The sequence below is a fragment of the Tursiops truncatus genome, chromosome 5 (assembly GCF_011762595.2).
Source record: "Tursiops truncatus isolate mTurTru1 chromosome 5, mTurTru1.mat.Y, whole genome shotgun sequence".
Classification (NCBI taxonomy): Eukaryota; Metazoa; Chordata; class Mammalia; order Artiodactyla; family Delphinidae; genus Tursiops; species Tursiops truncatus.
Window position 1 is genome coordinate 33,973,780 of NC_047038.1, and position 15,862 is coordinate 33,989,641.

Below are 15,862 nucleotides of genomic sequence, written 5' to 3' on the forward strand. Positions count from 1 at the left end.
ATAAGTCATAAAGATTGCTTTTAAAAAGTGAAAAGTGTTATGATCCTCTCACATCTACAGAGATAAAGTGGTAGGTTTTGACTAAGATATTTTAGCTTAATTTCTCTGCTTTTATAAATTTCTAAATCAAAATTAGTTAAGACAAACTAAATTAAAATGGAGAGCTCTGGATTTTCAAAAGCCAAATTGAACTTTAAATTTTGTTATATTGCATCATTATTTTCTGTTTTGCTTTTTACCTGGCATTTAATAAAGAAATTTACAAAATTTCCAGTGGTTTTATATAGAACTATGGTTATTTATAAATCATGTATTTTTAGTTTTAACATAAAAATTCCCTTAAGGAGACTGTATATAATCTTTGTTAATTAAACTTTCAAATTTGGAAGCAGCTCTTTTATAAAGTAAATCATGGCTGTACACTATTTGTCAGAAGTTATGACACCTTTTATGAAACTAAAAAAATAGGGTAATATATATTAGGTGACTGCATTTAGTTGTATTATAATTTAAACTGCTACTTAATGTTACAGACTAGTCCTTTTTAGCTCTTTGATACTTTAAATTTTACGTAAGTCTGATCTTTACTGGGTTTTGTTGTTTTTAATTTTTTCTTTAACTGGTAATTCGTCTCAGTTCTGCTTTCTAATAATATCCAAAACTGACCATTTGTCACCACGTCCATACAACTACAATAATCAAAGCCCTCATCACATTTCGCCTCATATTGGATTTCCTGCTTCCACTTCTTCCTCTCCACGGTCTTTTCCCTACACGGCAGCTAGAATTCTTCATGCAACACATACTCTGCCCAGAATCCTGTAGTGGCTTCTCATCGCAAAGCCAAGTCCCTAGTCTGGCCCTTAGACTCCTATGTGACTGCTTCTATAATCTCATCTCCTAATACTCTTACTTCATCCTGCTCTAAACGCAGGGTTTTCTTGTCTTCCTCAAACGTTTCATGCACACTCGTACCTCAGAGTATTGATTGGCACAGTCTTCCTCCCAGAACTCCTCTTCTGCCTATGTGAATGAGCTGCTCCCACACTTCATCTAAGAATTTACTAAAATACTTTTTGTCAGAGGCTGTCCCTGATCTCTCATATCTAAAATCCTCTTCCCCACCTCATTTGCAGATCAATCGACATGTTTAATTGTAAATTTTTACATCTTTATCTCATCTTTAACTGACCCAGGCCTACTTTGACAGCAGATTTTTTTTTTTTTTTTTTGCGGTACGCGGGCCTCTCACTGTTGTGGCCTCTCCCGTTGCGGAGCACAGGCTCCAGACGCGCAGGCTCAGTGGCCATGGCTCACGGGCCCAGCCGCTCCGTGGCATGTGGGATCTTCCCTGACTGGGGCACAAACCCGTGTCCCCTGCATCGGCAGGAGGACTCTTAACCACTGCGCAACCAGGGAAGCCCCGACAGCAGATATTTTTAGCAGTCTCTTTTATTGAATTCTTTTAAAAACATTCAAGTTACTTTCATAGAAACAAAATCTCATTTTTTTGTACTGATAAAGTCACTGCCTTATATAATTTTTATTAAATCTCATAATTATAACAACAGATGCAGTTGGCATGAATGTTTTGGGAATAAACATACCTGCTTGCTAAGGCTAAAACTTAACTGGTGGGAGCCAAGTGTGGGCTTCATTCTAGAGCTGTCTATAAGACTCAGCAGACAGACCACTGTGGACATCAGGCAGAATATTTACAGAAGTGGAGAGTGTTTGTTAATCGTCTGGCTAATTGATCAAGTAGATCTCGATTAAGAGAGTTTAATTGTAGTTAAAAACTGAAACTGAAATAAGCTTAGCTTGATTATATAAAAGAGCTCTTCTAGATTATTCTGACTTTTATTGTTGGATTAGTTCATCTTGAAAATAAATTATATAATTATCTCTAGTAGAAACTTTCGTATAAAATTAATTCCAAGAGTGGAAATAAATGACTACTAGAGAATCGCTGCTTTTCTTAAAATAACATATATTATAAAAAATATATCTAATGAAAAAATTCTGGAGTTAGGTAATAATGATGGTTGTGCAACATTGTGGAGGTACTTAATGCCCTTGAATCAAACACTTAAAAATGGTAAATTTTATGTTATGTATATTTTCCCGCAATAAAACCAAAATAAAAATACATCTACACATAAAAACTAATATAAATAAACCTGTGGCAAATTATTAATGTGCAATATAGAAGAAAAGTCAGAATTCATGGAATTAGAGGACTTGTATTTATATAATACTAGTTCTACCATGAATGAGTTGGCAACATTTTGACAAATCTTTTACATTTTCTTTTTTTAAAAATTAATTAATTAATTTTTGGCTGCATTGGGTCTTCGTTGCTGCACATGGGCTTTCTCAAGTTGCGGCGAGCAGGGACTACTCTTCGTTGTGGTGTGCGGGCTTCTCATTGCAGTGGCTTCTCTTGTTGCGAAGCATGAGCTCTAGGTGCGCGGGCTTCAATTGTGGCACGCAGGCTCAGTAGTTGTGGCTCACAGGCTCTAGAGCGCAGGTCAGTAGTTGTGACTGACCGGCTTAGTTGCTCCGTGGCTTGTGGGATCTTCCTGGACCAGGGCTTGAACCCATGTCACCTGCATCGGCAGGTGGATTCTTAACCACTGCGCCACCAGGGAAGTCCCTTTTACCTTTCCTTAGCTGTAGTTTTCTTAAGTTTAATGTGAATTTACTTACTCCTCACAACTCTCAGGAGTTTTATGAGGAAGAAATGAGGTTATTTATATAAAAATCTTTTATGAACTGTGTAAGTCAGTTTATAGACTTCAGGTGGAATTTTTCATATTTTTGGTAATTCATTGAACTGACTGTTGGTATTGCATATAAGGTTTTGGCTTGAGGCATTTGCTACTGAGGTTTTAAAAATATTTAAATTGCGTATTTAAAATGTTTTTTTTTTTGTGAAAATGCAGCTGTTTATTCCCCAGGGTTTAATTAATTGAGAATGGAAAAGTTTAGCTTATATTTGTAGAGTTACACTTCTTATTGGCATTGTTAAATGTTCAGGTTTTTTATTATTGATGTCTTTTCTTAACAGGTTCCCTTCATAACTTCTGAAGGGAAAACCTTGCCAGCTGAGGTAGATACTGGATAACTTAGTTTTTCCTTCCTTATTTGAAATCAGTGTGTTAAAAAGCAATTATCAAAAAAAAAAAAGGTTTATGCAGTGGAACAGGAAATGGTAGACTGGGCAAATATAATGATGTCATAAATCAGATTTAAGTAATAGAAAATTATTTATTTTGGACATTGATTAAAGTGCATTTCTGGTTGCTCACCTTCAGTGGACTAAGAGATATTTTTTTCCTCTGAGTAAGAAAACAGTGAATTGGATGAACTCAGTTAATTTCAGAGATTTATTTTTGTAAAAATGAGATAAGATGTCAGAAGATGGTCAATAGAAAGCTCACTTTAGAAGGAAGCTCTTTTTATAAGGTAAAGAGGAAAAATAATCAGAATTTAATTAGCTGAAATCTTTATTGAATGTTCCATTTGGGGCGTAACAAAGAACTCTGTACCGAGGATACAGTGTATAATATTAAAAAGATGTGATCTTAATCTTTAGAATTCACTGTTTTAAACATCTTCCATCACTTACTTAACCTGTGTTCAGTTTCAAGTGATTCTTTTTTCTTAGTTAGTTGTAACATTTCTGCAGTTTGCTCCAGAATTACTTTAGATAGATGTGTGGCCCATTGACATATTTTAAAATTTTAGATTTGCGTGCCTTTAGGCCACATACTCAGTCTTTTATTTGCCATAGTCTCTGCCATTTCTATGGTCTCTGCCTTACCACACTTATTTCACTTATGTGAAACACCTGGCCTTTGGAGACATCTGTCACTCTTGCTAAACCTTTACCTAACAGGCACAAGGCAAGGATAAAAAGGAAAAGGATAATTCCTGTCTGTTCAACCCATGACTGCAAAGTTCTTACCTTTTCCTGTCATGCCTAGTGAGTGGGGATTCCCACAAGGCTTGCATGAGCATGTCTGAAACCAAGTGATCTTTAAATTATCCCTATGCTTGGTGTCATCTCCTGGTTTTAGTTATAGCTTTCTAATGCTCCAAGTGGTGCTAAGTCTGTTTGTCATTTGCCGTAATATACTGTGAATAAAGGACTATGCTAAATTTCCCTTAAGCCACAGTCTAGTGGAGAGTAAAGACTTCTAGTTTTATCTAGTTATTTCTCATACTTTTTGAAATGATATTTTTGGAAATGATACATTCGTTGGGGACCTCTTTGGGGGGAGGGGCCTATTACTAATACAGTAGTATTTCCAATTATATTTAAATGAATGTCTTCAAAATGTAATGGTTAAGGTGTTTACGTGGTAATAGAACTTAAAAGTAAATCCTATAAATCATTACTAATTTGAAATGAAAAACTCTGAACCATCCAGTTAACACTGTTTAAAATTGCCCTGACCACATTCTCTGTCTTCCTTACTCTGATTTATTTTTCTTCATCAGACTTTTCACCGCTTAAATTGTGTATTTGTGTCTTTGTTTGTTGTCTGTCTCTTCCTACTATGTAAGCATGTGAGCAGGGACTTGTTTCTGATTCCTGTTCTATTTCACTGCTTACAACAGTGTCGGATACATAATGAGAAACTTACTAAATATTTGGTCTAGGAGTGCATGAAACCCTTCTCATCCACCTGTAGTATGTTCTCTTCTGGGTGCTGCCCTCTCCATTCTACTGTCAGCATCCTTTGGCTTAGTACATATAAAACACGGATCCTGATGCTGTAACTCTCCCTACTCGAAGCCCCCCATTGTCCTCAGAATGACATCAGTCCTTAAGTATATCTCACTTAATCTTCTCACTTCAATACAATTTGTTGTCTATCTGCCTGTTGTTTTGTATGTTTGTTTTTTTGATTAAACCTTTGAGCTCCTTGAGGAAAAGAACTTTGTTGTCTTCATCGACTCATCCCCTACTCCTTACATGGTATCTGAAGGTGCTCAAGAAATGTTTGTAGAATGAAGGAGTAACATTTTACATGGGGAAGAAAAGGCAAGTCCGGAGGTGATACGGTACATGCTGACGAGTATGCAGCTAGTGAGCAGCAGGGTTGGACTGACTCCCTCACGCCAGTGCTCTGCCACTAATAGGAGTAGATTTTGATTTTTAACAAAAAGTATTTTTGTTTCTTCACTTACAGATATTGAAGATGTTAAGAAGTACAAACCTGGTTACTTAGAAGCTACGCTTAATTGGTTTAGATTTTATAAGATACCAGAGGGAAAACCAGAAAACCAGTTTGCTTTTAATGGAGAATTCAAGAACAAGGTGAAGTTCATAATCTTTATTTTAAAATATGCCTGTGATACCTGTACAATATTTCTTTCACTTTGGGGGATTTCATATGTGAACATTTGTATATAGTATGATAACAAAAGTGCTTTTTACTGACTTTCATATTTAAGGACATTATTTTATCATTTTTGTTTTTAAAAAAGTTTTAGGAGATCTCTCTAAGTAAATCAGTAAGGCTGATAAATACCTATATGCATCTGTTTATCTGTCAATAAATCCTTCGTCTCAGAAAATGAAGGATTTCCATGATCAGTCTAAGTCTGCACATTGTATATGAAGAAAAACCTTCCATTTACTTACTCCAGAGAAGGGAAAGTTACTTACCATTAATGCAGATCCAAAGGGGCTTCCCTCCTAAGTGTTCATCCTACCATGGCTGAATTAAGCTGCTTAACAATTAAGACAGCACTTGAATTCTCTTACTGTCAGAGGATTTTTCTATTAGAAAACCACAAAGTTACCAGAAAGTGGCTCTAATATGACACATATGGAGGAAATAGACCAAAGAGTTAAAGTCAAAAACATGGACTATGTCTTTTAAACTTACTGCCACTATATAAACTTCACATAACAAACCAACCTTTAAGTGGTACTAATAAATAAAGTATGTTTTGCAGGTAAAGTAAGCCATGGTCGTGAAAACTTTAAAATTATAATAAGTATTTTGTTATACAAGAGTTTATTGCTGAACCCAGTATTTTTTAAAAGTACATTAAAAGAACACTTAAGACCTTGAGGGCTTTGTCTAGGATTTTTAAATATAAAACTATTATTTTAGACTGTAATCTCTCACAAGGAAAATTAGGAACATTTGGGGGGAAAAATATAAAGAATTTTCTGCTTTGGAAAAATAAAGCAAGTTTTCCTTAGATGGTATTACTAGATCTATATCTATTGTTGATTTTGCATTTTTAGACGCTATATGAATTCATACTAAGAAAAAAAATTAGAAGATGTTGAGGTTTACTACCTTCAGACAGTGGATAATCTAAAACGACTATGCAGTTGGACTACTTATGCCTTTGATGAGGTGAAATTAATAGGTATATGCTTATTTACAAGCAAGATACTGATAGTAGGCTAACCGCTTTACATTCAACATCTTATTTATTCTTTCAACAACTCTATGATTTAAATCAGGGGTTGGCAAACTTTTTTGTGTAAAGGACCAGAAAGTAAATATTACAGACTTTGTAGGCCATATGGTCTCTGTCACAACTACTCAACTCTTCCATTGTAGCACTAACGCAGTCAGAGGCCATGCACAGATGAATGGGCATGACTGTGCTCAGTAAAAACTTTATTTACAAAAACACATGGTGAGCTGGATTTGGCCCACAGGCCCAAGTTTGCCAACCCTTGATTTAGATGATCTTCATTACATTTCATATTATAGATGAAGAAATTAATACAATGAGATGAAGTAATCTGCATAAAGTCACACAGCTGGTAAATAAGGATGTGAGAATTTATACTCAGGTTTGCCTGACTACAGAGCTCATGTTCTTAATAATTAACTGTCATACTATGACTAGTTCCATGTTAGTATAATGATGTGATTTCTGTGTCTGTTTTTGGTTTTTAACTAGGCTTTTGCTCTTGAAGTTATTAAATCTACTCATGAATGTTGGAAAGCATTGCTTATGGAGAAGTGTGCTGGAGGGGCTATAAATTGGTAAGGACTTGTCTTTTCTATGTAGAGTTATTTTATTTTATTACTAACTGGTACTAAAGAGCCATATGATACTGCTCAGATCTGATTTTTTTTTAAGAGAATTGAAATGTTTTTTCATTTAAAAAATGTTTACAGAGCACCTATTTGGAAGACATTACCAAGTGCCGGGCACTGTGAAATTAGGAATTGACATGACCCCTTTTCCCAAGGAATTTATAATTTAGTGCGGTATACTGTCAAGTAAAGAGGCATTTCATTATAATGCACTGTGAATATATGCAAAGGTGGATTTTCAGCGACTTTTCAACATGCAGACATATGATTAATTTATGTAATAAGTACCACATCATTTCTTGGTAAGAACCTTTAAAAGCCTTCTTATCCAACATGATCTGGGTCACCAGCTAATTGTTTAAGGGGAATCAAACAATAGTAATATATAACTCAAGCGTTTTAATTTTTACTTTAAAACATTTAAATGTACATTCATTTATCAATCTGTGGATATAGGGCTAAGACATTTTCTGTATAGATTACATATAGATTATATATAGCCTAACAATATATAACAGAAAGTAAAGATCAAATCCTGTAATCTTTAAACTCCTTACACTTAAAAAACCCTTATAAATTTTTAGGGTTCTTTTTTTCTAACCTTTTACAGTTGTCTTACCACACTAATTTGATACCAAGTTTTTATAGTGATTCACCTTTATGGAGGCTTTTTAGAGCCTCGATAGTGTGTACAGCCTCAGTGGTTTTAGAGCCTACTTGGTGTTCATAGAAACAGTTCTCTTTCCATACTCCCTTCATTGATGGGCATAATTACAGCTTTAATTATGAAATTGTAATACCAAAGACCACTGACATAAAAAAAGTTTGGAAACAAAAACAACTGACTCTTGGTAAGCCTAACTAGGAAGCAAAAGTACACAGTCTTTCTGGAGAGCAGAGTCCTACCCATCTTCATTGTCCTCTTTGAATCAGGAGAAAGTGGGAAGCCATTTACTCTTCAGCAAATACTGATTGAGGGTCTACTGCCAAGTACTGTGCTGATGGGACGGTTGCTGCCGTGAATACAATAAATAGAGTCCCTGTCCTTCTGGGGCATAAAGTCTGGGCATCAAGAGAGACATTAAAGAAATCATTAGAATAAAGTAATATGGAGTAAAGAATTAGGCAGTCTCAAGGAATATTTTATCCAAGTCATCAGAGGCTCATCTTGGAAATGCTTGGGCATTATAGCTTCCGATTCTGTTTCTCCTGAGTCTAGAGTAACACTGTGGACTCCATCTTCTCCTCCCATTTTTCTTACCTCTTATGTATTGATAGAATACTCTGTTTTTTCAGCATAGTCTTAAAATTTAGGTAATTGTTTCTAACATAAATAGTACAACTTACTAACAAGAAAACTGGGTGTAATGAAATGTCATCTAGCCCTCACTATCCTAGTAACTAATAGACTGAATTCTTCTTTATGGTCAGATATTCTAAGTCAGATATTAATGTGGTGGGCTCCTCTAAAAAGAGGGGCCTCTGATTGTCCAAAGAGATATTTGCTTGCTGTTTGCTTTCCTCTCCTTCCTAATGGTACTTTCAGAAAAGCTTTTGCCGTCTTTAACGGGACTTGTATGGTTCCCAGGTTTCCTGAGCTGCACAGCTAGAGAGCATCTCTGGTTAGATTTTCTATAGCTTGATAGCATTCCTTCTATGTTGATTCTAATTATCTTTACTGTGAAGGTAGCTTAAATTCTGTGCTCTGTGGAGTCATTTTGCTGTAGCCTCCTAGGTAATGATAAGGATTACATTAGCAATAAGAATTGACATTTATTGAACTCTAGTAGTTTTCAGGTTCTAAGAGTTTTATATGTATTATCTAATTAATATTCACCAGAACCCTATAAGATGTGTATCATTATTATATCCATTTTACATATGAGGAAATTGAGGCCACGTAGAGATTGTGACTTATTGAAGGTCTCACTGTGTGATGGATTTAAGCCAGACTTCAAACCTACTCTCTCAACAGCTTTACTCTTCCTCTGTGTTTTCAAAGAATACAACAAAATTAATTTTTTTAGCTTGAAAATTTTTAGGATATAAGTTTCTGGTTATAAATTTTACACATCTAGATAATTTCAAGTCAAAATATTCAGAATTTTAACTCATTTTTGTCCATATTTTCTTTATTTTTGTCACTACTTGATTTATAAAATATATTTATATTAATAAAATTTTTCTTTCCTTTGTCTTTACCTAATGAATTGCTTCTCTCTCTCAGTTCCTTACAGTGTACTCTGTTATTGATTACCAAACCATCCCCCCTTCCTTTTTAACCTGTTCTCCCCACGCAAATCAGTTTAGGTCTGACCTGAAGACATTGTCACAGCAGTTCTCTCAAACAACGTATAGTACAGCACAATTACCCAGGGAAACCATTAGAAAATTCAAATGTGTTGTCCTTTTCTTTAAACCTGGCGAATTAGGATCTCTGAGGAGTAGGGTCTAAGCATCTGTATGTTTTAAAAGCTCCCTGGCTTCTGATGAGCTTCTCTGCTTAGAACCATTAAATCCAAACTTCTCTTAGAAGAACAAACAGGGCCTTCCAGGATTTGACACTTGCTACCCGTCCAGCCTCATTTTCCGTCACTTCTTGCCTCTTTTTTCATGTTCCAACAACTTAGAACCACTTGTCACTCCTCACAAACACCATGTTCTTATTGACCTCTGGGCCATACTCATTTTGTTTTCCTTTGCCATGATTTTCTTCTCACTTCTTGAAATGGCTGACTTACTTATCTTTTAGGACTTGGTTTTGACTTTGCTTTCTCTAGGAAACTTTCCCTCATCCTAGCCTTGTGCTTGCTAAGGTGCCATTACACTCTATTCCTTGCCCCCCTGTGTAGTCCTATCACTGCATTTATTAATTAACTGCTTGTTTTATGAGTTTGTCTTCTCCTCTAGAGTATAAGTTCCTCAAAAGTAGATGAATAGGGCTTCCCTGGTGGTGCAGTGGTTGAGAGTCCGCCTGCGGATGCAGGGGACACGGGTTCGTGCCCCGGTCCGGGAAGATCCCATGAGCCATGGCCGCTGAGCCTGCGCGTCCGGAGCCTGTGCTCGCAACGGGAGAGGCCACAACAGTCAGAGGCCAGTGTACCGCAAAAAAAAAAAAAAAAAGTAGATGAATAAAGATGTTGTGTTCATCTTTATATTCCTTATCCCTGACATGTAGTAGTCACTCAATAAATACTTGTTGGAGTAATTGCTGAATAATATTTTCAAGCCAACAAATAGATGTTTCTTTTTAAATAAATTTATTTATTTATTTATTTATTTTTTGACTGCCTTGGGTCTTTGTTGCCGCGCGCGGGCTTTCTCTAGTTGTGACGAGTGGGGGCTACTCTTTGTTGCAGTGTGCGGGCTTCTCATTACAGTGGCTTCTCTTGTTGCGGAGCACGGGCTCTAGGCGCACGCGTTTCAGTAGTTGTGGCACACGGGCTCGGTAGTTGTGGTGCACAGGCTTAGTTGCTCCGCGGTACGTGGAATCTTCCTGGACCAGGGCTCGAACCCATGTCCCCTTCATTGGCAGGCAGATTCTTAACTCCTACTGTGCCACCTGGCAAGTCCCTAGATGTTGTTTTTTAAATCCAGTAGTGACTCTACTGTTTCCAGGAACCCTGCATTTATTAAATTACTTAATTGATAATCCTCTTTATCACAATAAGTTTTGTCATTGTTATTTTTATTCCTTTTCCCCACTGCTTAATGTTTACTCTGGAAGCTACGTATTTTTTTTAGCAGGGATAATTTTGTTATTTCTGTTTTTACCAAAAACAACTTTAAATTCCTTGTAGGAGAAATACAACTTCAACTCCTCTTCAACTCCTCTCACCCTTTCTTCATCATGGTTTATTTCAAATATATATATATTTTTCCATATATATATTCTTCCAAACTGTTTATGTCTTGAAGTTGTTTCCTTTACCTTTCTAGAGGAAGGTGTATCTGATCCATATATGGATAGCTCCAGTTCTTTTAGCTTTGTATAGATTTACTTCAAAGTCAGTTTTCTTTGACAAACTCTGGAGGTTATGGACCCAAATCATCATTCTTACCTCTTTAAATTTTCTCTCTCCTTTTCTCTTGAGTACTTTGCTTTAGAATGAAAAGCCTTGAGCAATCTGAATCCTGAGCACTGTCTTTGAGGATTCTCATGAGTGTGGGCCTTTGTCTGATTTGAAATTGTCTTGAAGAAAATAATCTTCTCTTTACTAAAATTTCATATTGCTGGCCCTGTAACTTTCATCTTTTAGGTATATGTTTATTATTTGCAGGTAATTTTCTATTTCTGTTTCTTTTTTTTTTTTTTGCGGTACGCGAGCCTCTCACTGTTGTGGCCTCTCCCGTTGCGGAGCACAGGCTCCGGACGCGCAGGCTCAGCGGGCCCAGCCGCTCCGCGGCATGTGGGATCTTCCCGGACCGGGGCACGAACCCGTGTCCCCTGCATTGGCAGGCGGACTCTCAGCCACTGTGCCACCAGGGAAGCCCCTGTTTCTTTTTATTTAATCACTTATTTTGCTCTTTATATAGCTATTAATATATCTTTATTATTTGTAAATGAAATTTGGTTTGTTGTGCATAGAAATTTTGGTATTGTTGATCTTTTGTTCTAATGTCGTATCTGCTTATTTTGATCATCAAGATTGTGTGTAGGGTACACAATGTTTATAAATTTAGAACAAAATATTTAATATCTTATTATAAAAAGGAAAGCAGCACATTCTTCCCAGTCAGTATTTTTAATCTCATTTATAGTAGGCACCATCATCTTTAAGTGGTTATACTGCTTCTCCTTTTGTATGCTATAGTCATAGTTTGAAAGCTAGAAAGAACCCTAAATATTACAATGTTCATGGGGGCTCCATGGTTCAACATTGTATCCCCAGCATCTAGAAATGTCCCTAACACATGGCATAAGAATAATTTTTTTGAATCAATAAATAATATGAGTCAGTGTTAACTATTTTTGTATAAGGGACAATTCAGATAAAATTAAAATGTTTCTTGATAACATGCCTTTTATTACACCTTCAAACATTCAAAGTAAAAATCACTTCCTTAAATCCTGAGGAAAGTATATTGCAACCCAGATTGCATTCTTTAATAACTAAAAGAATATTAGTGAGGAGGATGGCACTGTTTGTAGAAATAAAATGCTATAAAAAAGGGGGGGCTACTGGAGAAATAGTAATAAGGGGTTTTGTAATCTCTCCTCTTTTATATTTTATATATCATTCAAGAATCTCCTAAGTCCATTTGTATATACCTTTCATTTAATTCTTGAAACAGCCATACTAATAATTTGTCCAAGGTGAAAAATGGTAGAGCTTGTTGGCTTCCTAGATTCTAGCTGGTTACTTGTCAAGATATTTTATTGGGGATATTTTAAAAGTTACTCAGTTTTTTTAAATTCACAGAATATTTTAAAAGTTATTAGTTTTTGAAATTTACAGTGCTGGCTTTAATATTTTCTTTCTTTTCTAATATTTCTGCTGATGGTTTTGCTTTGTTGTGGAAATAGAGGATTACTTTAGAGATAGTTTATTAGATTTAACAGGTAAAAATAGAGAACACCCCCTTAAATCTAAATTTCAGATTTTAATGTAAATGTCTCGTGGCACGTACTTATACTAAAAAAAATAGTTTGCTTGGGACATACTTATACTAAAAAATAATTTGCTGTTTATCTGAAGTTCAAATTTAACTGGGTGTTCTATGTTTTATCTGACAACCCTATTTACAGGACTCCCTGTTCTCTCATCACCATTTTCCTAGAATTCCCAAGGAATGTTTCACTTTGGTGTAGTTTTAATGTTAAAAACATTGTGTGTAGCAGGGGCCCCCAACCCCCAGGCCACGGACCAGTACCTGTCCGTGGCCAGTTAGGAACTGGGCCGCACAGCAGGAGGTGAGCGGTGGGCGAGTGAGCGAAGCTTCATCTGTATTTACAGCCACTCCCCATCGCTCGCATTACTGTCTGAGCTCCGCCTCCTGTCAGCATTATGGTGAGTTGTATAATTATTTCATTATATATTACAAAGTAATAATAATAGAAATAAAGTGCACAATAAATGTAATGTGCTTGAATCATCCCCAAACCATCCACCCCCACCCCCCAACTCCAGTCCATGGAAAGATTGTCTTCCACAAAACTGGTCCCTGGTGCCAAACAAGGTTGGGGACCGCTGGTGTATAGCATATTTAGTATTATACACCATGTTTTCTTCAGAAGAGTAGCACTTAAGACTTTTCAGTATCTGTTTTTTTGCCTTGTTCCTTTTAAATTTAGTTTTGACTTTCTTTAGAGAAACATCTAACTTATAAAGCCTTACCTTTTTCAGTTTTTAGCTTACTTAAACGTGGAGTATGAAAGAGAGAGTATAACATAGTTTAGTCTTAAAGATGATAATGCCACCTTTCATCAAACATCATCACTTATGCCAAGAATGAAAACAAATTCCACATTTTGAGTCTGGATAGAGAGCAAAATGACCACTTTTATAATGCTGTGTACCCAGTGTCTGATTACGGGCAGATGTAGCTGAAAAGATAAATAAATAACTACAGATCTTTTTATCATATATATCCCAGCATATTTCACAAAGCCATTGCCAAAATAAATTTGATAATGTACATCCCTTAGAACCACTTGGAGAGCACACATGCGTGTGTGTGGGTGTGTGTGTGCATGTGTGTGTTTCATCTATTAATTATCTCCTTTAGAGATCTGCTAATCAATTATTTCTTCAATTCTGAAAAATTAATTTGGCTTTAATGGCCTTCTCTACTACCTTTTTCTATATCCATTTTAATCTGATTTCTTTGATGAAATTTTTAAAAATCAGACTTAATACATTTGAGGGGAATGATGCATTTGCTTTCATCTAGGAGGTAAGAAATACGTGGTGGGCAGCATGTTTGTGGAGATAGCATGCTAGTTCCCACTGTGTGGGAAGACTTTGGACTTTATAGAGCCTTTACTGTTCATGGGAGGAGCTGCTATCTATGCCTTGCTAAACTTCCTTAGTTGTACAAAAACTGAGCTTTCATGTTCCTGTGGTTTCCTCTCACCACTGTTAGCTTAGTGTTCCATACCTGTCTGAGAAAGAGATTCTACAGCATCTTTCAGCAGCCAATTACAGTGTTTATCACCTCACTTGGAGGAAAATTCTTCCTCGTGGTCGTTGTTCTATGGGTCAAATTTGTTTTTTCTTTTCTTCAGTAAAGGTGAAGAGTAGTGGAATAGCCTTTTATGTACCAGGAGATTATTTAAATTTGTATACTATCATTTGTTTTTGTTTTTTTTTTAATTCTGGAGGGTGCAATGCTATGGAGCACTTTATATTTATAACTTTGCCTGAAAGAATGTACAAGACCCCAGTTGTTCTAATTTATATTCATCCAGGTCCTTTTTCAGGGTATCTTAATCACATTTCTGCAGTGCTCTAGCATTCTGCATTAGAAGGTCTCTTGTCTCCTTTTGAGTGAGTGAGTGAGAGAGAGAGAGTGTGTGTGTATGTGTTATTATCCACTGAGATCCAAAGACTCAGCAACTGTTGGCTGGGATCATACACTCAAATGTAAAGCATTTGAGAGCTGGTTTTCTTTTTGGTAATTGCTCCTTTTTTATCCTGTTTAATAATAATATTCTCTTTTCCTTTCCAGCACAAATGTGCAGGTATGTGATAGCCCTTTCCATTGCTCTCAAGAGGAAGCAAGATCATTAGTTGAATCGGTAAGGAACAAATGTCCAAGGCATCCTTTATTCTTATAAATGTCATGGGGAAGTCTAGCAGAAATTCTGAAAAATCTAGCAGTGAAATGTATCAAGACTTTTGGGGAGCATAAAGTTTAAAAACAACATTAAAATTATTTTTTCATGCAGGGAATTTAGATTAAAAACCTTAAAACCTTTTAGTTGTATTTCTGTTTTCTAAAGTACATTAACCACTTAACTTGATTTCATATGATACTATTTTTCACCAGTTTATTGTTGTGTGAATGCATTTGCCCTCCTCTGTACTGACCTGTTCCTATGAGTTATACACAATCCAGTGTCTAAATTGTGACTGGCTGCTGGCACAGGTGCATTTTGGCTCAAAAAAAATGAAATAAATACATCTCTTTTCCTTTTTTTTTTTTTTTTCCATTTAGTTTGGTTACCTCACAAGCTTTCCTTCTCTTAACTAAGAAGATACCCTCAGATTTTTACATGTCTTAGTGATAATACTGCCTGGAGGCAACTGAATTTATTAGCAAAGTAATGCTTGATTTGGAAACCACTAAATAAGGAAATTCACATTCAGATAATCAAGTAATGCTGCTGTGTAAAGTGTGTTCAGGAGTGATCTTAGGCTAGAAATCCCATTTATAAATTGAGGGGTTTGGTTTTTTTTTCCTCTTAATTATCGGATAGAAACTAGTGAATTTAGATCTTAAGGAACAACAAAAATGTTTGCTCACAATGGCTGCTTTGGATTTTTTTCCATTAATTAATCAGTTATTTAATTATTGCCTGCTGCGTGTGGTTAGAATCTAGGTGCTGGGGATGCAGTATTAAAAGACACAAAAACCTCTTTCCTCGTATAGCTAACATTCTAGTTGGGGTGATGGATAATAAATACACAAGTGAAATATATAGTGTTTGTGAATGCGATAAATGCTATGATGAAAAATGAATGAGGGAAGAGGGGATAAAGTGCCAGGAGTGGGATGGGAGTTGTAGTGATTGAAAAGTAGTAGGGAACAGCCCCACTGAGGGGAGAACGGAC

General features: G+C 36.0%; 1 protein-coding gene across 7 annotated transcripts in view; it reads left to right on the forward strand.

Annotated features, from left to right (window-relative positions):
- PPA2 (inorganic pyrophosphatase 2) overlaps positions 1-15,862 on the forward strand; it is an 84,227-nt gene that overhangs the window by 54,870 nt on the left and 13,495 nt on the right. For all 7 annotated transcript variants that reach the window (XM_019927751.3, XM_033856806.2, XM_073805019.1 and 4 more), the window contains 3 exons: positions 5,202-5,329; positions 6,946-7,031; positions 14,757-14,826. In XM_019927751.3, the coding sequence (XP_019783310.1) occupies positions 5,202-5,329; positions 6,946-7,031; positions 14,757-14,826 (284 nt within the window). The remainder of the gene's footprint in view (positions 1-5,201; positions 5,330-6,945; positions 7,032-14,756; positions 14,827-15,862) is intronic.